Raw genomic sequence first — 24,800 nt, 5'->3', positions numbered from 1 at the left:
CCTTACAATGTGGAGCAAGAAGTTGGTCAAATTGATGTTATTAATCTTGTATGATAAGATGAACAACTGTCGAGCCAGGCGACGTTAAACGAAATGCTACGTGGTAGGCAACCCACGCTTTTGTGTCTAATTATTTTCTTTGTTTTGTTGTGTGTTATTGACTTGTAGGTTTGAACAATGTTTTCTAGAGGAGCCAAAAGTTCATGTGCAAAAAGTCTCTAGAAAAATCGGAAGCAGAAGCCCAGCACAAGCTCGAGACAATAATGAAAGAAAAAGAAAAATCAGGGGCCTGACACGGGTGCCCGTGTTAGCTGACATGGCCCGCGCCAGCCCCTGCTGAAACAGGTTGAAAGAGGAAGGACACGGCCCGTGTCAAGGAGGTCCTTAGCTTTGACATGGTCGCCCGTGTCAGCTGACATGGCCGTGTCAGCAAGCGCGTTGGAAAATTTTCAAAAAAAAATTTACCGTTTGGCGTTGGGCCCACCACCAAATTTCTCCCACTAACTCCACTTTATAACTCATTCACTCTTCATAAACCTTTTCTCTTACCTATTCTCTCACCTTTATCTCTCTCTCTCTCTCTCTCAAAAACACCTAAAAACCTCCATTTTTCTTCACATAAAGCTTCATCCTTTTACCTCATAACTCCATCAAATATCCATCGACCTTCACAAAAGCTTATTCATTTTCCATCCTCTACCTTCCTACGGTAATCTTTTTCCCTAATCTCTCTTTTCAATTTCAAGTTTTTTTTGTGTGTGCAGGTAAGAAAATGTCTCACCGAGTAGACAGAAGCAAAAACGTGGCGAAATCATCCCGGCCACGTCAAAGGGCAAGAAGGACTCCGAATGAGCACGATATTATGTTTGAATACTTGGAGCACCAAAAAAGGTATACTGCTCATCTTAAGAGAAAACTGACACCCACTAGATACATGTGTGATAGCACCTTGCAGGAATTGGGATTGCATGCTGAAATTCACCGAATGTTCCAAACTTTAGGTATGTTGGAATTCATGCAGTTAGAAGCGCTAACTTTTGCGCGTATTACTCTTGAATTTTTAAGTACCATTGAATTTAAGTTGAAAAATTGGTGGAATGAAACTGAGAAAGAGTATTATGGTACTCTGCGTTTTCGTTTATTTGATACTAATCTGGAATTGTCTGTGGATGAATTGGGGAGTATCATAAAACCCCCAATAATAGGTCCTGGAACGGTGCCCGATACTTTTGTTCTGGCGGAATTCTGGACCGCTATAACAGGTAATGCTAAATACATCTCCAAAGGGGCAAAAGCATCGGGTATCCATAACCCTTGTTTCAGGTACGCTCAGAAGGCTTTGGCGTACACCATGTTCGGTTGCGGTGATAGCACCGATGTTGCCACCCAAAGGGAGTTTTTCTTTCTACACAGTATGGTAGCACAAACTCCTATCAACGTAGCAGCTTTTGCAGCTGACTACCTAGGCAGAGTTGGTCGCGCTACTTCATGCGACATTTCGGTTGGCGGAATGATCACCCAGATTGCCGACCATTTTGGGTTTGGTGCTGCGCTTGCTGAAGCTCCACAGGTGTCGGGTAAACATAAACTGGACATGGCCGCATTGATTCAACAAGGCATGATTGAGGTAAAACAAGATTACTATTCTCTTGTCTGCCAAAAATCTCATATTCTTGCTTTACCCGCTTATGATTTCATTAGTATTACTAACAAAGCCAACTGGCTTTATGAGTGTCCCGACCTGGATGAGGGGGACGAAGATTTTCTTGATTCCTTTCCTGCAGATGAGCATATGGAGGGTGCACCGGGCACTGAAGAGCAGTTTTACCAGCCACAAAAACCGACCCAAGCTTCAGGATCCTACTCCATGCCACAAGACCAACGGGGTTGGATTCAAAATGAGATCGGTCACCTTCACACGGAGCAATCTAGGCAAGGTGAGAAGCTCACCAGGTTCGGAGTCGAACAACGCCGCCAAGGAACGGTCCTGGATGAAATGAATGCGATGATGCAACGCATGATGTTGCATTATCTATATCCACCCCACCTCCTCAGTAAACATTGTGAGTACCCCTCTTATCTTGACAATGAACATTGTGGACAATGTTTGGTTCAAGTGGGGGGGGGGGGGGTTATTGTTTTGCATTTTACTTAAGTTATGTTTGTTTGCTTTGTTACTTTGTTTTGTCTTTGTATGTCTGTTTTATTTCCATGAGTTATAGATAAAAGTGGATTCTACTGGATAAATGATGGACTAGTGACCAGTGAGGGAAAGATGCAACCCTGGATTTGCTCCTGAGGCAACCTGGAAGTTGATACGGCTGAGAAAGAAAATGTTGGACGTAACTTGGCAACTCTAGACCGAAAGAGGCGATGGTAGACCCAAGCCGAAAAAGAAGTTGTTTGTCATGAATAATGGTTTGGAGCCTGCAAGCTTATCCAACATGGTGAGAGTTCAACAAAACCAAACACAAAAGAGTGTATTCAGGTATGACTTTATCTCTCTAATTTTGCGTAAGTTCTACTGATACAACACAATACAAAGACGCACATTGAGGCACGTTGTTTGTTTTCACCCTTTAGCCTTTCTAGCCATCCATAATGTTGTGTTTATCCTTTGTTAACCCCGTTGAGCATGTACCTTGTTTGTGAAAACCGTCATGTTAACCATAAGCCAAACACTTCCTACCATCGCTCGGCATGACTGTTGTAGTGTCAAATTCATGCAAAAAGATAAGTTTGGGGTGGTGATCCTTAGAAAAAATTGAAAAAGGGCAAGTGCAACAAAAAGAAAAAAAAGAAGTGTGTAGAAACATCCGCTTCTACCGAAAGAAAAAAAAAGAGAAAAGAAATGAAAAATAGAAATGAGGCATAAGCACTTGCCTAAGTCAAAGACTCATGCATCAATGTGATACTCAAAAGAAAAATTGAGTGAAAAAGAGTCAAGTTGGACAACACCCCATAAAATAATTTGTGCACAAAGAAAAGAAACAACATGAATGCCGAGTTTTAAACCTTTGCCATCCATTTTCTTGTCTATCCCCACCGTACCTAAGCCCCGTTACAACCGAAAGACCTCTAAAAGTGTGTGAATTTGATTTGTGTAGTGAACGTAGAATCTATTCAAAAATTAAGAGTTGATATTGCATACCTTGATATCATGAGTGCTAAACACTTTAACCCCGAGAGATTTGGTGAGTGGTGTGAAGAAGTTTGCAGGTGGAGGAACACTCTGATATGATAATGCAGTGGATAGTTCGACTGGGTGAACCAGAAGCTTAATCGGGAAGGAGGAAGATAAGTTGCGAATAACATCAGTTGTATGGTGGAAAGAAGAAAATCCATGGTTGACCTCTGTGTTGTCTCTTACATCACTTGAGGACAAGCAATGAGATAAGTTTGGGGTTGTGATCGGTCACCATTCGCACTTAGTTTTCATCATCCATCCAACATGAATCTTCAAGAATCGGTAACACTTTGTTCTTTCTTTTTGTTGATTTCTTAAGTTTTATCGCATTTTATAAATTCTTGCTTGTTTTATGTTGTATTAGTGGTTCATCTCTTTTTGTCGCATTTTATGCGTTTTCATGGTAGTTCTATTTGGTTTCCAGGTCTAACAATAAGCCCGAAAGATGCGTAACGGAAGAAAGAAAGTCAATGACATTGTACAAAGCGAGATAAGGCAAAAACAAGGGGCTGACACGGGTGCACGTGTCAGCTGACACGGCCCGTGTCAGCTTGTGCAGAGTGGAGATCAAGGAAGCAAGAAAACAGGGGGCTGACACGGGTGCCCGTGTCGACTGACACGGCTCGTGTCAGCAAGGAATGAAGGAATTGAGTTGACAGAGAGCCAACAAGGGCGCCTGTGTCATCTGACACGGCCCATGTTGGCCAATTCGCCCCGTTTGCTGATTTTTATTATTTTAGTCTCTTTGTAAGTCCGGAGGGTGGTCTTGGTATTTCATGATGTTTTTAGATGATTGGGATCTATTTAGTCTGCATTTTGGTGAAGAGAAAAGGGACTTTTGACTTTTTGGATCGTACGAAGAAGAAACAGCGTAGAGAAGAAAGCTTACAAGGTGTGTGGAGAAGAAGAGATTGTCAAGATCGGAAGAGATTGAAGATCAACCTTCATCACCAAATAATTGTAATGTCTCTATTTCGTAATTTGTTTTCTTTGAATACTATGAGAAGCTAAACCCTCCAATGTTATGGGGTGTCCCTGAATTGCTACTATATGAACAATATTTTTATGTTTTTATGATCATCAGCGTTGTTCTTAATTCAGATTATTATACAAAGTTCTTAATGCTTTATTTTATCGGACAAATGGAATTTTGATCTATGGTTAAGGTTTAGGTCGGACAAACCACCTTATCACTTGTTGTATAATAATACTACGGTTTAATCGCTTAGGAATAAGGATCAAACCGTAGTAGCCGTTAATTCTTGATCAATTGCATATTTCTTAACGTCATTTTGAATAGCTAAGGAATTAGGATTGAAATTAACTCTTAATGGTTTTCGGCTAAGGACTTAGAGAAAACAATTCTTGAGAATCGACTCTGAATGATTGCAACGTAGATGTGATATAATGTGGAAGTAGTGTTGTGCAAAGAAATTCACACATCTTGCCTTAGCATGCTTTCTCATATCGTTTAACAGTTTTTTATATGCTTTGTGTAATTTATTCTTGTTCTTATCATTTTGGAAACAATCAACAACCCCCTATGATCTTTTGTTCAATGGAATTATTATAAAGATTTGTACTTATTACGAAGTCCTCGAGATCGATACTCGGGATAACTCCCATTTTACTACTACATTGGTGCAAATAGTGCACTTGCTATTTTACTGATCACATACCATACACAAAAAATATGCAAAAGGTGTGGCCTAATCTCATCCATACTCATGTCAATTTTTCAATCAATTAGCATTAGGACTTTGAGATGTCATAGGCCAAATGGAAATGCATGAATGAAGAAGGGGAATGAGATGAAGAGGCAAGTGGATGAATGGAATCACAAATTGGTCAAAGGAGGAATTTTACTAAATTAATATCATTCATTCATTTTGGGAGATGGAATGTACATTCCATCAATCCCTTAAATCCAATGATATTAACTTGACAAAGTCAAATCAACCTTGACCAAGGCCCAACAACAAATAGAAAACTCAAACAAGTCAATACAAATGGTCAACAAAATTTAATGGCATTTATTCAATTAAAAATAATAAAATAATGCATTAAAATCAAATATGTTTTTTCCAATTCCTAAAATCTCATCAAAACACCAAAGAAATAGCCATGAGATTTATCATAGGTCAAACAAGGTCAAAGGACCTTGGAGAAAAAATTTCATAATTTTTGGACATTTTTTAACATATTTTTAAGGAATTAAAAACAAATTCAAAATCAATTAATTCATGAAAAATATTAATAATGATCCAAAAAATAATTTTAATTCAGAATATGAAAGAGAAAAATATTTGAATTTTTTTGGTGAAAGTCCCATATTTTTTGGATCAATATTGAATTTAACATGAATTATTGAAGAAAATACAAATAAAACAAAAATTCAGAAATTCTAAATTACGTGGACCATCAAATCTCCCTCATTAATTGAGGTGGCAGATCAGATGGTCCAAAGCTCGCGTTCCACATGGATGTTACTCAACTGCGTTGTACAGATGGTAATTAAAACAAACGCTCAAGATTAAAACGTGATGAATGGATCCTATGGTTCAAAAGCAAGCCAAGTCATCGCCGGAGCCAGAGCTCCAGTCATCTTCTCCGGTGAACCTCACTAGACTGGTCAACATGAACCATCACCAAAAATAAAAACAAGGACATTATCTTGAAGAAAAAATGGCACTGAGCTCGAATCTGACCTCCATTCATTCCAATTCCTAATATATTAAGAGATATGTGGATTTGAAATTTGAGGTACATGAACTGAGTTGCTTCGATTTGACCTCAAAGCAACTCAATCTTCTTGCCTACATTTGTAGGACTTCAGACAACCAAAGAATCAACGGAATTGAGCAAGAATTTAAGAGAATCGAAGAGTTTAAAATTTCTGAAAGTTACCTTCAATGGAGGTCTGAACTCGATGGATCTTGATCTTGCTTTTGCTTGGACTCATCCCACTTGCTTGCAGGAGAAGGATTGAATGGTTTAGAAGCAATGGATTCCTGGAGAATTGAATTCCAAAACAGTGGAGATTCAAGCTCAAATTCAAGTGAATTTATTAGGGTTATCCTTTGAGAAGTGACGGTTTTCAATGGGGGATCAAAGCTGGTGCCCAGGTGTTGTGAATTCTGAGCAATTGAAGCTCTATTTATAGTTGAATTGGTTGATAATTGCACACTCTCTTTCACTTTCCAAATTTGGCAAATGGTGATGTAAGTGTGCATGGGCGCGCATAGGCCCATGAAATGATTGCTAGAGGTCCAAATTTGAAGATCAGATGCTTTGAAGTAAGCTTGGATTGCAAGGCAACTGAACATTGATGCTTGAAGTTTGATCCATGCCAAATGATATTAGCCTGTTTTAAGCCATGTGCAGCCTATGCATTTCTCATCCAAAATGAATGAATTTGAGCTCTTTGGAAAGGTGAGATCAAGAGGAACAAGTTTGATGTTGAATAATTTTTCATTTTGAGCTTGGAACTTGGAGAAATTTGAGGTGTAAGTTTGGAAAAATTTGACATATCAAAATTTTTCTAAGTGTCAAGCCATATGTCTCAATATTCCACCTTGCTTAACTTTTTGTATGAGCTTCAAATGAGAAAAGTATCTTCATAAAAGTTGTATCTCTCTCAAATACCTTAAAAATGGTCACCAATTTCATGTCATTTGGATTTTAAATGATAGAGTTATGCATTTTTGAAGTTTGGAAAAATCACTTGATCAATGGTATAGGTCAAAAGTGACCTATAATGTAGCCTCATATCACATGCTCAAAAAAGTTGAATTAGCTCCTACTCCAAACATCAAAGTTGAAGTAGACACATTGAATTTGATTGTGAAACTTGTGAGTATTCCATCTCATAAAAATTGAGCAAGTTATGGCCTTGGGAAGTTGACTTTCAAATTAGGGTTTAGACAAAATGACCTATAATGTTTCAACATAGAAAATGATTTTCCAAGCAAAACTAGCTCTAGGTCTCAACCTGAAAGTTGTTTAGAATGACACTTATAGTAAGTTTTCTCTTGGAATCATTTTTATATGGTGAAAATTGTAAGAGATAGGGTCTAGGGAGACCCAGTTTTGATCAGATGAATTCATCTGGCCAACCACCATCAACCAACTTGCTAACTTCCAATTCTCTTGACTTTCTTGGATTATGGGAGATCATATGTGCATAAGATGATGAATTTTGAAGTGTCCCTTGAGAAATTTGATCAATTGGTGAGATAGCTTGTTGGAGAAGTTACTTAAGATACCCAGTCAAATTAGGGTTTCCAAGGCAAATCACCCTCAAACTCTTGAATCAAACTTGATCAATATGACATGTATAGAACATTGGGACTCATATATGATGTTCATAACCATTCTTGAATCAATTCTTGGTTGTGCTCTTTGTTCATGAAGGTCTCAAACCCTAGATGTGATCTTGATGAATCAATGAGATCATGCTCTTCCTACAAAAGAGTTAAACAAATGGAAAGACATATTTTTGGTATTTTGGTTAGTAAAAAATGATAAAATACAAGTATGATATAATCATAAAGTGCTTGGTGACCTCTCCCAAAACAAACCCAATGAAAGAGGGGTAAGGAGGATGCCAAGGTATGATCCCAATGCTTATGCTTATGAGGGAATTACATGAGGGATCTTAGGGTCAAAATTGGGTTCTTACAGGGTGCTCAGCTCACCTCTTAGATTGGCGACATCTATCTGAACAGCTTCGATGGCAGCAGCATGATCGGTGAGAGGTGCAGCAGGTATAACTCGGGCATGTGATTCATCATCAGAGAGATAATTATCATGGTGATCATGGATTTAGGGTGGTGGTCCATCCAAATCATAGAGCCAGTTGTTCCTATCATGTACACTCGTCTTAGGGTCTGGCAGGGTAAATAGGTGTACTGGTTGGCTGTTAATGAGGAATTCAAACACATACGGGCCTAGGTTCCTAATGATACCAGTGTTGATATAAAATTGGATGTTCATAGGTCGTATAACCTTGATGACTGGGTAATGTAGTCTCATTGCATGCGCTATCATGGTCACTAGGCCTCCCACTGAGATTGGTCCATAATCTTCTTGTGATATACGGTATAGATTAGCTATCATGAATGTAGCAACGTTAATAGGTCGGGCCTGTGATGCGCAGTACATTATAAATAGTTCGTCTTTGGACACAACGGTTCTGTTCTTTTCCTTTCCAAATAGGGTGTGAGCTAGGATCTTATGAAAGTAACGAATGGTGGGGTTATGGATGTTCTCTTATTGCATAAGGTCTGGCTCGAGATGGTTGTTTCTAGTGATGCTACCCCAAAAGAGGTCTAATTGATTGTCCACAAGTATGTCTTCCTGGGTAATGGTAAAGGTATCAGGTCTATTAGGACATCCTAGGAGTTCAGCCGTTTCTCTGTGGGTGTAGCAGTAGTCTTTGTCAAACAACCTAAAGGTGAGTAGGCCTTTATTAAATCCCATACCATGGTTTGGCAGGTACAACAGGGAGCTTAGGAATTCTAGAGTCAACCTAGTGATGGAACTGAATTTTCTCTTGATAGCAAAGGTGTCCCAGCCTAGTTGGTTAATTAGGAACATAACATTATCTCTTATACCTAATTTGGTCATGGTGTGTTCATCTGGGTATAACGTTATTGTCATTTCTCTCTAAAATAGAGTCTCAAAACGTCTCCTTTGAGCTCTGTCTCTGAAGACTATATCCATGTAATCTACTTGTTGCATTGTGATAGTCAGTAGCTAGATAAAATCAAGTAGATAATAGCATTAAGTTAGTAATGGTCAATAATATAGAAATGTACCGATTAACTTTATGAGAAATAAATAAAGAAGAAAACAAAGAAATGAAAATTAAGCAATAGTAATAATTATAAATTTTGTGATGAAATTAAATAGTTAAAGACAGAGTGTGGGTTGTCTCCCACCAAGCGCTTTGTTTATTGTTGTAAGCTCGATAGAAATAGGATAGATGTTATTCTTTTGAATGAGCGCGAGGCTCTGCAAGCTTAAGATTTGCAATGAAATCATTGTTGTCCATGTTGTGGTAATGTTTCAAACGTTGGTCGTTTACTATGAATGGTTCGCTCGTTTTTCCTTTTATCTCTATTGCTCCATTTGGAAAGATATTGGTAATTTCGAATGGACCGGACCATCTAGAACAAAGTTTTCCGGGAAAGAGTCTGAGGCGGGAGTTAAACAAGAGTACTTTGTCACCTTGGTTAAACTCTTTCCTTAATATGTGATTGTCATGCCATTTTTTTGTTCTTTCTTTATAGATTCGGGCATTCTCATATGCATCTAGCCTAAGTTCTTCTAGTTCATAGATATCTAATATTATTTTCTCGCCTGCGGCAGTATAATTGAGATTAAGGGTCTTAATGGCCCAATATGCTTTATATTCTAATTCTACCGGCAGGTGACATGATTTTCCATAAACTAGCTGAAAAGGTGTGGTTCCTATTGGGGTCTTATAAGTTGTCTTATATGCCCACAGGGCTTCTGGTAATTTTGAGGACCAATCATTCCTAGAGGTGACAACTGTCTTTTCTAAGATTTGTTTAAATTCTCAGTTCGAGACTTCTACTTGCCCACTCGTCTGTGGGTGGTAGGGTGTTGCTACGCGGTGCCGTACTCCATATTTCAGTAATAGCTTTTCAAAAATCCTTGAAATAAAATGGGAGCCACCATCGCTGATGACAAGTCTCGACACTCCGAATCTAGGGAAGATTATTCGCTTAAAGAGTCTAATTACCACTCGTGTGTCGTTCGTTGGAGACGCAATGGCCTCAATCCATTTTGATACGTAATCGACCACAACAAGGATATACTTGTTACTAAAAGAGGATGGGAAAGGTCCCATAAAATCGATTCCCCAAACATAGAAGACTTCTACTTCCAAAATGCCTTTAAGCGGCATCTCGTCGCGTCTAGATATGTTGCCAGTGTGTTGACACCGGTCGCAGTTTGTGATCACGATGTGGACATCTTTCCACATAGTAGGCCAAAAGAGGTTGCAAGATCTTAGCGCAAGTCTTCGAGGTGCTTGCATGTCCTCCATAGGGAGCAGAATGACAGTGGGAAATTATGTTTTCTACCTCATCTTCTAGGACACATCGACGGAAAATGCTGTCGGTGCCTCTCTTGAAAAGTAGAGGCTCATCCCAATAGTAGTGTTTAAGATCGTGGAAGAATTTTTTCTTTTTTTGGTAGGTCAAGTCTGGCAGAAGCACCCTAGCTGCTAAGTAGTTGATGAAGTCAGCGTACCATGGTAATGTGGTTTGGGTGTAAATTGCTTCCACTACTTCGTTTGTTTTAGTATCCTTATGGCTTAACGCATCTTTAGCTGTATTGCTTTCTAATTAGGATATGAGTCTTTCGTACGGAAAATGATTGTTTATAGGCACTCGTTCAGGTTCAATACCTTCCATTCTGGACAAGTGATCGGCTACGACGTTTTCAGTGCCTCTTTTATCCTTGATTTCTAGGTCAAACTCTTGTAATAGTAAGATCCACCTTAGGAGTCTTGGTTTGGTGTCATTTTTGTTTAACAGGTATCTAATTGCAGCATGATCTGTATAGATAATCATCTTTGCTCCTACTAGGTAGGAACAGAATTTATCCAGAGAAAACACTACGGCTAAAAGTTCCTTTTCTGTGGTGGCATAGTTCATCTGTGCAGGGTCTAGGGTTCTACTTGCATAGTATATTGCATGAAGTTTCTTGTCCCTTCTTTGTCCTAAGACTGCGCCTACAGCATAGTCACTAGCGTCACACATGATTTCAAAAGGTAAAATCCAATCGGGTGGTTGCATGATAGGTGCGGTAATAAGAGTTGTTTTCAATTGTTCAAACGCCGCTAGGCATTTGTCGTCAAAGATGAATTCGGTGTCTTTCATCAATAAGCCAATCAGTAGTTTGGTGATTTTTGAGAAATATTTAATGAATCGTCGGTAGAAACCAGCGTGTCCTAAGAAGCTTCGTATTTCTCTTACGGTTTTCGGAGCCTGGAGGTTTTCTATAACTTCTATTTTGGCCTTGTCGACTTCAATCCCCTTGTTGGATACTATGTGTCCGAGCATGATTCCTTGTTGGACCATGAAATGGAATTTTTCCTAGTTTAGCACTAGGTTCACTTTTACGCATCTCTTTAGTACCATTTCAAGATTCGATAAGCAGCCTTCAAAGCTCCGCCCTCATACGGAGAAATCGTCCATCAAGACTTCCATGATGTCATCTATGAAATCAGCGAAAATTGAGATCATGCATCTTTGGAATGTTGCGGGAGCGTTACACAGTCCGAATGGCATTCGTCGGTAGGCGAATGTACCATAGGGGCATGTGAAAGTCATTTTCTCTTGGTCGTAGGGATGAATAGGAATTTGGAAAAATCCCGAATAACCGTCTAGGTAGCAGAAGTGAGAATGCTTAGCCAATCGTTCAAGCATTTGATCGATAAATGGTAAAGGAAAATGATCCTTCCGAGTGGCTTTGTTTAATTTCCTATAATCAATACACATTCTACTTCCAATAACCACTCTTTGTGCTACATATTCTCTTTTTTCATTGTTAACAACTCTGACGCCTCCCTTCTTTGGTACTACATGTACTGGGTTGACCCATTGACTATCAGATATCGGGTAGATAATACCTGCTTCTAACAGCTTTTGCACTTGTTTCTTTACTACATCACTCAGAATGGGATTTATCCTTCTTTGATGTTCTCTAGAGGTCTTACTATCTTCCTCTAGCATTATGTGATGCATGCATATGGAAGGGCTTATTCCTTTTAGATTTGAGATATTGTAGCCTAAAGCAGTTGGGTATTTTCTCAAAATGTGTAGAAGCTTTTCGGTCTCTATCTTCCCTAAGTCTTCATTTACTATTACAGGTCGCTCAAGTTCAGTGTCTAGGAATTCGTACCTCAGATTTTTGGGTAACGTCTTAAGTTCTAGGACTGGTTTCTTTGGGCAAGGCATATAATCGGGCGTTAGTGCTAGGCATTCGCTTAGGTTATCATCTTGGTATTCCTTACTTAAATTTTCATCTTCGAAAGTAGGAGGCCTTGGAATTTTCAATATTTAGGAGTATGATGTTTGTTCATTCTCCATCTCTCTTATGCATTCGTCGATGACATCTAGTAGACAACAGGTATCGTCTATAGCTGGTGGCTTTAGGAATGGCGTCAAAATGAACTCGACTTTTTCCTCACCAACTTCGAAGGTTAGCTTGCCTTTCTTAACGTCTATAATCGCTTCGACTGTAGCTAGGAATGGTCTTCCTAATATGATAGGGATGTTGGAATCCCCTTGTATATCCATGATTATAAAATCATTAGGAATATAGAATTGTCATATGCGCACCGGAACGTTTTCTAGCATACCTACGGGAAATTTAACAGAACGATCTTCCAGTTGTACGGACATCCTCGTAGGTCTTAGTTCTCCCATTTTTAGCATTTCACATATGGACAAGGGCATTAAACTAATACTGGCTCCTAAGTCGCATAAAGCTTTGTCGATGACAAACTTTCCGATTACACAAGGTATGGAGAAACTACATGGGTCTTTCAGGTTATGAGGCATATTATTTTGTATTATGGCGCTACACTCAGCAGTAAGTGTAACGGTTTCGTTATCCTCTATCTTCTTCTTGTTAGATAAGATTTCTTTGAGAAACTTAGCATATGAGAGCATTTGAGTTATGACTTCTGTAAAGGGTATTGTGATATTCAATTGTTTTAGAAGCTCTACGAATTTTTTAAATTGCCCTACACTTTTAGATTTAACAAGTCTTTGAGGATAAGGGATAGGGGGTTTATACGGTGGTGGAGGCACATAAGGTTCTTCTTTCTCTACGGCCTCTTCGTTTTTATCTTCCTCTTGTTCGTCTTCCTTCTCAGTTACCTTACCTGGGCCTTGATGCATGGATGGGTTTTGAGTTCTAGGGTCGGTCAAACTTTTAATTATCCTCGATTTCCATGGCCACTTATCAATCTGTCACCTTTTCTTCTTTTTCTTCTGCGAGGTAGTTTATCCTTCTGAACTTGTGGTGGTGGTTCTGGCTCTATCCTGAGAGCTACCTTTTCAGGTTTAGGTTCCATTTTTGCATCCACTACCTCAAAGTCTGGTTTTCCCCTTTAAATACTAATGAGTTCCCTAGTTTCATGGTCTTCTAATTTTCTCTTCTTGTTCAGGGTCTCAAATAAAGGTGCATTGGTGTGGATATTTTCCAATAGTTCCTCATACCTTTCGGATTTGGGGTCTACCTTAACTTCCACAGACCTTCGCGGGAAAGGAATTGGTGATTTATAAGGAGGAGGAACAACACATAATTCTTCCTTCTCTACCTCTTTTACAACCTCCCTCTCGGGTGGTGTTGGTGGTTCTTTCTCAATCTCTACTCTTTTCTCACCTGGACCCTCCTCATTAACACTCTCCTTAGGATTTTCGGTAAATTTTTCACTGGTGATTGTTACAACATCCACATGTTTCTCAGGGAATGGTCCTAGAGGTGTCTGCGCAAGCAAGGAGATTTGAGTCTCCAATGCCTCATTGTGAGTGACGAGGGACTTGACCACAGTGTTCAGTTGCGTAAAGGTTTCATTGGTATATAGACTTTGTTTTCTAAATTCTTCATTCTGAAGAGTTTGTGTAGCCACAAAGCGTTCCATCATAGATTTTATCCTAGAGTGAGTTTGCATCTCAATGAAATCCTCCATTAATATTTCCAGGTTGGATTTATAGGAATCTTGTGATTCCTCAAAATACTGGGAGGGATAATCGTAGAGAAAATTTGGGTGATACATAGTAATAGAGAAAAGTGAGCCTTAGTCTATACTGGGCAACACTAGAGTTACGATATCGACTAAATTAGTCCCCAGCAACGGCGACAAAAACTTGATCGCGACTTAATAAGTCTATGTGAATCTTGACTCCAAGTGTACAGTCCTATCGTGTAGTTTTAAAGATTATCGAACCCACAAGGACTAATAATCGAACGTATCATGGTCTAATATTGCTATGCAAATCTAAGGTTGATGATTGTTCTATGATTGGAGGGATGAAGAGAAATAACTATAACGTAAATAGAATATTAATATGAGATATAGGGGATATCGGTATGTAATACCTCAAACTTCGGGGATTCGATAGATAGTTGGTGTAATCTTATTGGTTAAAATATTCTTCAGTAGAAATTATTTCTAGAAAGGACTTAGTCTCACACTCTCATTTTTATTGACTCTAACCATACTCCTAAACCAGAATGCTTGGCTCTCGCGGTCTCATTTTGAATTTAGAAGTACTTTTTGAATATAGATAAAGTCTAATTAATCCTAAAGCGCTCTCGCTGTGTTTAGGATTAATGCCTAGTTTCAGCTATCTGGTTAAAATCTCAAACTCTCGTTCTTGTTGACATTAACCTTAGTTTGTTTTGTACTCTCGTACAAAAAACAGTTTGATTAAAATAAGAAACCAAAACCAGAAAAATAAGTTTTATAAAAACTAACACCAATTATTTATTGAATCCCGTCGTTTCAACGGTCTTTACATCCCTTCGTTGTGTAATAATAAGTGTTAATCGAGTAAAAATCAATGCATATGGAGCCAAAAATACGATACGCTTTCGCGTTATCAGCTTCTCCTCCAGTCCTTGCTCAGGAAGCTCTTCAGGGCGTTCAACTTCCCAGTCATCAAGTCAATCCTCGGATTGCTAATAAGATTATTGTTGGTTCATATCAGAATAGACAAGCAAACTATTGGTTACTAGATGAGAGGATTAGAGCTATTAAAGGTTTCTCTGCTTATGGTATGGATGTTAAGGACTTATGTCTAGTTCTTAATGTGGTGCTTCCTCCTAAGCTCAAAGCATCAGACCTACCAAAATACAAGGGTTTAAGTTGTCCAAGAAGTCATGTCATCATGTATTTAGGAAGATGGCATCCTATATTGATTATGATGAACTCCGCATTCATTGCTTCCAAGACAGCTTAGCTGGGGCATCCTTAGATTGGTACATGGGCCTGGAATGCAGTAAAATCAGATCTTAGAAGGACTCGTCTGAAGCTTTTCTCAAGCAATAGAAATATAACCTGAACATGGATCCCACCAGGTTACAGCTGCAAAATCAACCATGTAAGTGCAATGAGACATTCAAAGAATATGCTCAGAGATGGCGTGAGATGGCTTCTAGAGTTAGACCTGCACTGACAGACACCGAATTGGTTGATATCTTCATAAGAACACTCCAAGGTTTGTACTATGATAAGATGATTGGTAGCTCGTCTTCCAACTTTGCCGACATAGTAACCATTGGAGAACGCATCGAAAATGGGCTGAAAACTGGGAAAATTGCTAGTGTTGATAGCCATACAGTGGCCAAGAAATATCAGGGTTTTGCTGAGAAGAGGGGGGTCGGGGAAAGTGCTATGATATCAAATGTCTACCCTCAAGTTCAAGAACCTATGGCTCATATGCCATACTACCCTTATCCATACATTGTCACTGCTCAATATCAGCAACCTACATACCAACCTCAATATCAACAGCCTCTACAAGCTCCAGTTTTGCAGAATCAACGACCTCTATAAGATAACCAAAACTAGAGTCAATGTCAAGGGAGACGTTATGATAAGAAGCGTCATCAGTGTGACCATGTCCCTGTATTGTATACTCAGTTGCTACCGTATCTTGTTCAGCAAGGGGTAATTGTGCCAAAAAAATACCACCAGCTATTTATCCCTATGGTCCGAAGTATAATCCTAACACTTCTTATGCGTTTCACGCTGGCTATATAGGGAACTCAACCGAAGATTGTGGGTTGTTCAAGACTAGAGTATAAGAGTTGATTGATCAAAAGGTGTTGTCATTCTCCGAGGCAGAACCCAAAGTCATTTCCAGATCACTGTGGACAAGTTGTTAACGCAGTTTATGGTGAAGATTTCATAGATTCAGTTGCCTCTTCAGAGGAGTATCAAGGCTAGCAATATCATATTTTTTCAATCATGTCTCATTTGTAATTTTCTCTTGTTTGTTATATGTTATTCATTTGTAAAACTTGTCTAGTTTTTAGATGATAATAATAATGAAATAAACGTGCATGTTTTGCTTAAATCCATTTGTGTTCACTCATATTTTATTTATCAGTATCAAATTATTTGTCAAATAAAATCAAAAGAGAATACTGCAATTAAAAGTATGCAAGATCGTTGCCTGTATGTTTTGGAATAAGATTGTGTTGATGATGTAAGGTATTGTTCAATCCCTAAAGACCGAAGATATAAGGAATATAACCCCTAGTCAACCCCTTTGGGCCTTGAAGTAGGAGTTTTATTTCTTTAACACATAAAGCCCTCATACTTAACCAGGGGCAGGGTAGTCTTTAGTTAGTTTGAACTTGCATTCAAATTTCAGAAGGAAAGTATCCCATCAAGTGATCAAAATAACATATCCCTCTCAAGAGGATGGAATCACAAATTCATAACCATAAAAGGAGTGAGATAGTCACAATCCGTGAAATAAATCGAGAAAGCATTGTCACAGGATTTGCTCCAAAAAAAAGATGAAATAACATGAAAAAATCAAAAGCAAATGAAAAGCCCGCTAAGTAAAAAGCTTGAAAACAAGATTGACTTAGGCAAAAGATAGGGTATCCCGGTGGGTTGCAAATCCAAAGGATCAACCCAGGCAAAAATAAAGGACATCAAAACAAACAAACAAGAGGATCAATACCAAAATCCTCAGCAAAGGCGAATCTATGGCTGCAAACAAAAGCAGAAGGTGAATGACTGTCACTCCAAACTCTCATGGGTTCGATAACCATCTGTTAGCCCCAATTTCGATGACTGGTATGGATTAAGGGAAATAAATAAGGAAATAAAGTTTCCTGTGAAGAAATTGAATGTTTCGACAAAATTATACAATTTGAAATTCTAGTCAAAGATACCTTGACACAAGGATAAAGATGTTGTGTGGACTTAGAAATGTTTCCAGCAGTTGGGAAACAGAAGCATCACTAACGATAGTTCGACAAAGGATTTGAATTCAAATAAGGGAGGGAATTCTTCATTCTTATCTAACTGTTGGGTATACGTGGGGCATGGTGGGCAGTCGCGTACACGCAGAGTGTTACTTGTCTCAATCTGGTGAATAGGTTGTTGGAAGCGGTTATTTCAATTGATATAAATAGGAGGTCTTAGTGTTAGGATCAAGGGTGTTCAAGTGTGTACAAATTTATCATTTTATCCAAAGTATTCGTGTGTAGAGAAAGTGTAACTTGAGAAAATGTGTGTTTGATATTACACCATATTTTTACTTAAAGCAATTTTAATCAATCTTTTCTTCTCAAAAATTTATCTTCAGCATCATTTACTTTCCAACACTTTCTTTACTTACTTTCCATTATTTTCCTTCATATTCTTTAACGAATTATTTTAAGTATGAATGTTGTCGAAGTGCTCATCATCCATCAAGTTTTACCCTAAAAATAATTAGCACGTGTCCTAGGATCAATCTGATTGATCCTGTAAGTTGCCAAAATATTTCATTTTGAAAGATCAGCGATTGTTTACCAATTTTCACGGTAAACAAATTGGCATGCCCAGTGAGACAATGTTAACTGTTTTGAAAAAAAAGTAATTTTTCTTCATTTTATTAGTTCTTGTCGTTCAATCATCTTTCTCCTTTTAAAAAGTTCATTGGATGTTATTAAGAAGTGGTAAAGTAACCACCACCAATGAAGATAGACAAAAAAGAAGATACACGATGGGCATGGCAAATTCAAACTAGCCATATAGTGCGAACCCTCGGAATGTGTCAACTAATAATGGAGAACCACCCCCAGTTTCTTCAACGGGGGGATCAACGGTTCTAGCAACCATTTATGAACCTATAGCGTCAATGGAAAGTTTGATGCCTACGCATTCGATTGCCCACACAGGGCCTATCCTGAACTTTACTGGGCCAATGGGCCCTTTCCAAACTCCCCCACCTATATGGAATTTTGTGTTTAGACCTTTTACGCCTTCAGGGTTTTCAATGTCGTTAAGTAGTCGAGATCAACCCTACGGGATGCCAACTTCGATGATGGCAAACTTATAAAGCGCCCATCCAGTATTTTCATAATCAGTGATAACTTTGCTGTTGCAGGATCGGGTTCTGGGGCGAACATAGGTCGAAATACCCAACCTTTAGGAATGGGATATTCTACCCGTACGCCAAACTTGATGAATAACTTTGTTGCAGTCATCAGACAGCAAATGGATGAGAGTAACCATGACATGGTCCAAGTGTTGGCCCAAACTATGGGGACAATCCTTAATTCTCTAATCCAAAATAATACTCAAACCAACCAACAAATGGCAACGCAGATGACTCGCCTGGTGAACTTCTTCGGTGTGCCTCAACCTTCCCGACATCCACAAAGAGAGTATATGGTAGAGAACCAAGGGGTAACCTTCGAGGAGGATCCCACCACTAATCAAGTTCAACATAACATGGCAAACCTTGGAGGACCGGTCGAACCCCCTAGAAACCAACCACGAGGCCTAATAGAGGAAGAACCAAGGATAGCATTGGTGAATAGGAATCAGAATGCTGATAATGTCATACAACAAATGTGGCATGATGATATTGCAGCAGATAATGATCTGGTAGCCATGGTCGAAAGAATCATGTCTCAAAACGGAGTAAACTTTGGCCTTCGAAGGCCAAACTATATGTCACCACTCTCAGAGTATATCCTCCAGTCGGACTTACCCCCTAGATAGAAGGTCCCTAAATTCACTAAGTTTTTTGGGGATACTACTAAATCCACTATCGAACATGTGGCTAGGTATTTAATAGAGGCAGGAGAAATTTCGAACAACATAAACCTTAAGATAAAGTACTTTCCAAGTTCTCTCACAAAGAATGCCTTCACATGGTTTACAACTTTTCCATAGATTTAGATTCACACTTGGACTCAGTTGGAAAGAGTGTTCCATGAGTAGTTTTCCATGGGGCAGACGAACATTAGTCTAAAAGAGTTGGCCAGTATCAGGCGAAAGTTTACTGAGCCGATTGATGATTATTTGAATAGATTCCGATTATTAAAATCCAGATGTTTTACCCAAGTGCCAGAACATGATTTGGTCGAAATGGCCGCTGGAGGCCTTGATTATTCCATTAGGAAGAAATTAGACACCCAATACTTGAGGGATTAGGCCCAACTGGATGATAGGGTTCGACAACTGGAGCGTTTGAAGGAAGAAAAATCTAGAGCAAATAGGAATAAGAGAGTAGCCTACGTCGAATCTAATGAAGACAATGAAGGACCATATGATGAGCCTTCAAGCTTCGACGAAAACGAGATCGACCTGGCTGAACTTAAATAAGGCTCTCCTTATTCTTGTAAGGTCTTAGCCCCTTCAATGGAAAAAACCCTATCGAACCGGAAAAGAATGATAAATTTCCTAAGAAAACTTACACGTTCAACGTTATAAAATGCGACGAAATCTTCGATTTGTTAGTTAAGGATGGCCAAATGATAGTGCCTCCTGGTGCTAAGATGCCTCCTTTAGAACAAAGAAAGAAAATAGGGTTTTGTAAGTACCATAATTTTCTGGGTCATAAAACGTCTCAATGATTTCTTTTCAGGGATCTTGTCCAGAATGCTATTTATGAGGGAAGACTCAAATTTGGAGAGAAACCTAAGAGCCAGATGAAGATTGACTCTGACCCTCTGTAAGTAGTTGACGCCTACTACACAGATCCAGATGATGTAAATATGGTAGAAGTTACAGATGACTTCAACAACAACATCAACATTGCCGAAGTTACTGAGGACCTTGTTAACAAGGTTGTCATGGTCAGGGTCTTTGAGTACCTCGACCAGGATTTCCTCAAGAATTTTGCTCAGGAGGTTGTTGAAAGCTTCGCCAACGAAACCACTGATGGTTTCGACCCTGGAGTCACTGAAGATTCCAATTTGTTGGTGGTGACCAAAGAGACTGCTAATAGTTTCATACAAATGGATAAGGCTGATGAAGGCCTTCAAGTGAAATTCCATAATCTGGGCATTACTGAAGATGCCAACATGGAAGTCAATATGGTATAAATCTCACAGGAAACTTCCATGAAAGTCGACGACGAGCATTGACAAGAAGAATACAATAAATTGGCCTTCCCAAAAGAAGAAGAGACTCTTATGGATTTCCTCCATGGGTGCTAAGGGAAGAAATCAGAAGTCATGTTATGCCCTCGATGCAGTGCCGTTTTTGACAAAAAAGTGGCGCACAATCTTGAGGGAATCAGGAAGGCAAAGGACAAATGGGATCAGGGAGCCCCTCAGGACCAACGGGTTTGTGGGCCTAGAAGAGCTTTCGATCCAAGGAGGTATTTAGACCTAAACAGAACTTTGGTGAAGCTTAATGAGATGAGAAAAAAGGATCCTTCTATCAAACATATCTCCTTCAAACCCACTGCAGAGGTTTCCAATGGAAAATGGGTGAGGCCAGCTTACGGCAGAAAGCGTGGCCAGAGAAAATGGTAGAACTTCGAAATAGATAGAGGTTCGTCGTTGGCCTACTGTAAAGAGTTTCAGGCGTCTAGAAAAGCTACCTACATCTCTAAGAACTACATGGGGAAGAATCACATGACAAGGTCCCAATGAAGAAGGGAACAGAGAAGGAGAAAGGTGCAGAGGGAGATTGGAGCAAAAGAAAACGCTGAATCTAACACCAACATACCTGTCAGAAAGAAGGAGAGAGAGGATTTAAAGTTGGTCGAGAGGATGCTTACCACTCAAGAAGAGGCAGACAAAGAAAAATATGATCGAGCGGTATCAAAAGATGAAATGCTCACAGATGATTTCGACTCTGGTTCAGAGCCTTCGCTGGATATTAGAGTTAATGTGGTCTCAGTGCTCCCTAGAGAATTTGACCAGGTAAATGAGGTCAAAGATACTGAAAATATCATAGAAATGAAAATGGCCGCTCATAAACCAGTGTGCTATTAAATAATGAATAATGGTTGCATGGAGGAACAAAATGCTTTCTTCGAGCGACCAGATGAGGCTATGAGGAGTCATCTCAAGCCCCTGTTTATTACTGGGAAGGTCGAAGACATCCCAATTAATAAGATTTTGGTAGATTGTGGCACGACGATGAACCTAATGCCACATCACCTTTTGAGGAAAATAGGTAAGTATGACATAGATGCCAAGCCTCATAACATGGTACTTTCCAACTATGAAGGAAAGGTGGGTACTACCCTTGGGGTAATCCAAGTCGAGCTAATGGTGGGAATTGTCACTCGATCAATGATGTTCATGATTATGGAGACAAAGGCCAACTATAACTTGCTACTTGGATGAGAATGGATACATGGAGTTAGGGTTGTACCATCCTCCATGCACCATAGAATCACCATCTGGAGGCCAGACGGTATTGTGGAGAATGTAAAAGCAGACCAGGGCCACTTCAAGACTCCAATCAATCATGTCGACAGATGCCAGTTTGACAAACATTTGGCCAATATTGCTCCATGCGATCTGGCCAGCTTTGCATTCACTCTAAACGATAATGCATACTACTCTTTGTATCTACACCCCACCAATGGTTTTTAATGGGATCGCGAAGTAGTGGGCGAAGATGATTTTGGGTACATAGGAACGTCAGGAGTCGACCCAATAGGTTAGGAAGCGAATTCAATGGTGATGACTGAGTTCGAAACACTAAAAAGGATTTCGGCTTACATAGCCGAAAATAAACAGCAAGTGGCCTTAGAGGCTGAAGACAAATAGATGGTTGTTGAAGCCAATAAAGACCTTCACCATCAAGGTCCTGGAAAGGACTTTGATCCAGAACCACCTGATCAGGTTCAGGGTGAAGATCAAGTCCAGAGGCTCAACGCCATCTATGATGACTAGCCTTTGGGCTTCGAGAAGGATCCGTTGGCAGCCAACATCATGATGCTAGCTCAGGATCCACTGGAAGAAATCGACTTAGGAAAGGAATCGACAAAATGGCCAACTTACATCAGTGCCAATATCAGCCCTTAACTTAAAGTTGAAGTGATCCAACTGCTGAAAGATTTCAAGGACTGTTTCACATGGGATTATGATGAGATGCATGGTTTGAACAGAGGCCTGGTCGAAATGAGGTTGCCAATCAAGCCTGGGAAGAAGCCCATCAAGCAGAATCTGAGTCGATTTGCACCTGAAATTCTCTCAAAGATCAAAGAGGGTGTCAAAAGGCTTCTTCGTTGTAAATTTATTCGTATGGCCAGGTACGTCGAATGATTGGCAAATGTTGTACCTGTCATTAAGAAAAATGGTACTTTGAGGGATTGCATAGATTTTAGAGACTTAAATATTGTGACCCCAAAGGATGAATATTCAATGCATGTGGCGGAGATGTTAGTCGATTCTGTCGCGGGCCATGAGTATCTTAGCATGCTTGATGGATATTCTGGATATAATCAGATATTCATTGTTGAAGAGGATGTCCCAAAAACAGCGTTTCAATACCCTGGAGCCTTAGGCACCTATGAATGGGTAGTAATACCTTTTGGTCTAAAAAATGTTGAGGCAACATACCAAAGGGAAATGAATTCGATCTTCCATGATTTCATAGAGACTTTTATGCAAATCTACATTGATGATATTGTTGTTAGGTCTGTTTCAGGGAAGAGCCATATAAACCATCTTTGACTGTCTTTTGAAAGGATGAGAAAACATGGTCTGAAAATGAACCCTCTCAAGTTTGCTTTTTGCATGCAGGCAGGAGATTTCCTAGGTTTTGTGGTCCATAAAAAGGGAATCAAAATAAACCATAATAAGACCAAGGTCATAATCGACGTGAAAGCGCCATCAACTAAGAAGGAATTGCAGCCACTACTAGGAAAGATCAATTTCCTGAGGAGATTCATCTCGAACCCCAGCGGAAAAATGCAAGCCTTATCACCTCTGCTTCGACTCAACAATGAAGATTTCGAATGGGGGCAAGCTCAGCAAGATGCTTTTGACAAAACCAAAGAATACCTGAGTCATCCACCAATTCTGACACCGCCTTGCAGGAATAGGAGTATGAGGTTGTACATATTTGCATCCGACAAGACTTTAGGGAGCATGTTGGCTCAGAAGGATGATAATGGTGTCGAAAGAGCCATTTACTAGCTCAGTAGGGTCTTAAATGATGTAGAAACTAGGTATAGCATAGTTGAAATTTTTTGTTTATGCTTGTATTTTTCTTGTACGAAGTTGAAGCACTATATAAAACCTGTTGATGTTTATGTTTCATCTCATTTTTATGTTATTATACATATGTTGTCTAAGCCAATTTTGCACAGTCGAATTGGAAAATGGGCACTCGCTTTAACTGAATATTCCCTAACTTACATGCCATTGGAAGCTGTTAAGGGATAAGTGGTGGCAGACTTTATAGTCGACTACTCTATAATTGACAACACAGTGACTTGTCTCGAATTAGAGTCCTGGAAGTTATACTTTGATGGGTCTAGTCACAAAGACAGGACATGCATAGGGGTTCTCTCCTAATAAAATTCCAACAAAATTCCAGTATAAAGTGGAAGGCCTTTGTTCGAACAATGAGGCTGAATATGAAGCTTTCATAGCCGGACTTGAGATATTGTTGGAATTGGGGGCAACTCGAGTCAAAATAATGGGTGACTCAGAGTTAGTTATAAAATAGATCACAAAAGAGTACAAATGTGTTAAAGAGAATCTCATCATGTACTTTATAATAGCCAGTCGATTGTTGAGAAGATTCGAGATGGCTAGTATTCGACACATACCTCGAGTGGAAAATCAAGTGGCTAACGACCTGGATAAAATTGCATCCGGGTATAAAATTTCAAAAGTGAAATTGGAAAAGGTAATCGAAGTCAGAGGAAGAGTTGTGTCGACCAGATTAGCCCCACCAGACTTGGAAATAACAAAGTTGGGATACGCCGACAAAGAGAGCTTCAAAATATTTGCAGTAGATAGCCTGATAGACGAGGATTTGAGAAAACCAATAGTGGAGTATTTGCAAAATCCAACGGCGTCTACCAAACGGAAAACCGGGTATCGAGCTTTAAGTTATGTTTTTTGGGTAATGAATTATTCAAAAAGACTCCTGAGGGAGGTTTACTCAAATGTCTTAGTGAATAAGAGGCATATCTAGCCTTTCGACTGTCCATGGTGGAGCATGTGGGGCACACCAGGTTGGCCATAAGATGAAGTGGTTATTATTTCGCCAAGGGATGTACTGGCCTACCATGTTAAAAGACTGCATCGAACTCGCCAAAGGATGCCAAGAGTGTCAAGTACATGCATACATATAACATGTCCCTGCAAGCGAACTGCATTCTATAGTTAAATTATGGCCTTTTAGTGGTTGGGCTTTAGATTTTGTTGGGGAAATTCGACCACCATCATTTAAAAGTCAGAGGTATATTTTGTTTGGTATTGATTACTTTACAAAGTGGATCGAAGTTATACCTTTGCCAAATGTAGACCAAGAAGATGTGATTGAATTTATCCAGAAACACATTATTTATAGATTTGGAATCCCAAATACCATTACAACAGATCAGGGATCATTGTTTACTGGTTGAAA

The 24,800-nt window shown here is 39.4% G+C and overlaps 1 protein-coding gene across 1 annotated transcript; it reads right to left on the bottom strand.

The window, feature by feature from the left end:
• Nucleotides 1–13,340: 13,340 nt before the first annotated feature.
• On the bottom strand, nt 13,341–13,922 carry LOC127137375 (uncharacterized). The gene has a single exon (XM_051063843.1). The coding sequence runs from the start codon at nt 13,920–13,922 to the stop codon at nt 13,341–13,343; it is 582 nt and encodes a 193-aa protein (XP_050919800.1).
• Nucleotides 13,923–24,800: the final 10,878 nt, after the last annotated feature.

This window comes from Lathyrus oleraceus, chromosome 4 (genome assembly GCF_024323335.1).
Source record: "Lathyrus oleraceus cultivar Zhongwan6 chromosome 4, CAAS_Psat_ZW6_1.0, whole genome shotgun sequence".
Classification (NCBI taxonomy): Eukaryota; Viridiplantae; Streptophyta; class Magnoliopsida; order Fabales; family Fabaceae; genus Lathyrus; species Lathyrus oleraceus.
Note: the sequence above shows the minus strand (reverse complement) of the source record. Positions and strands in the feature narration are given on the sequence as shown.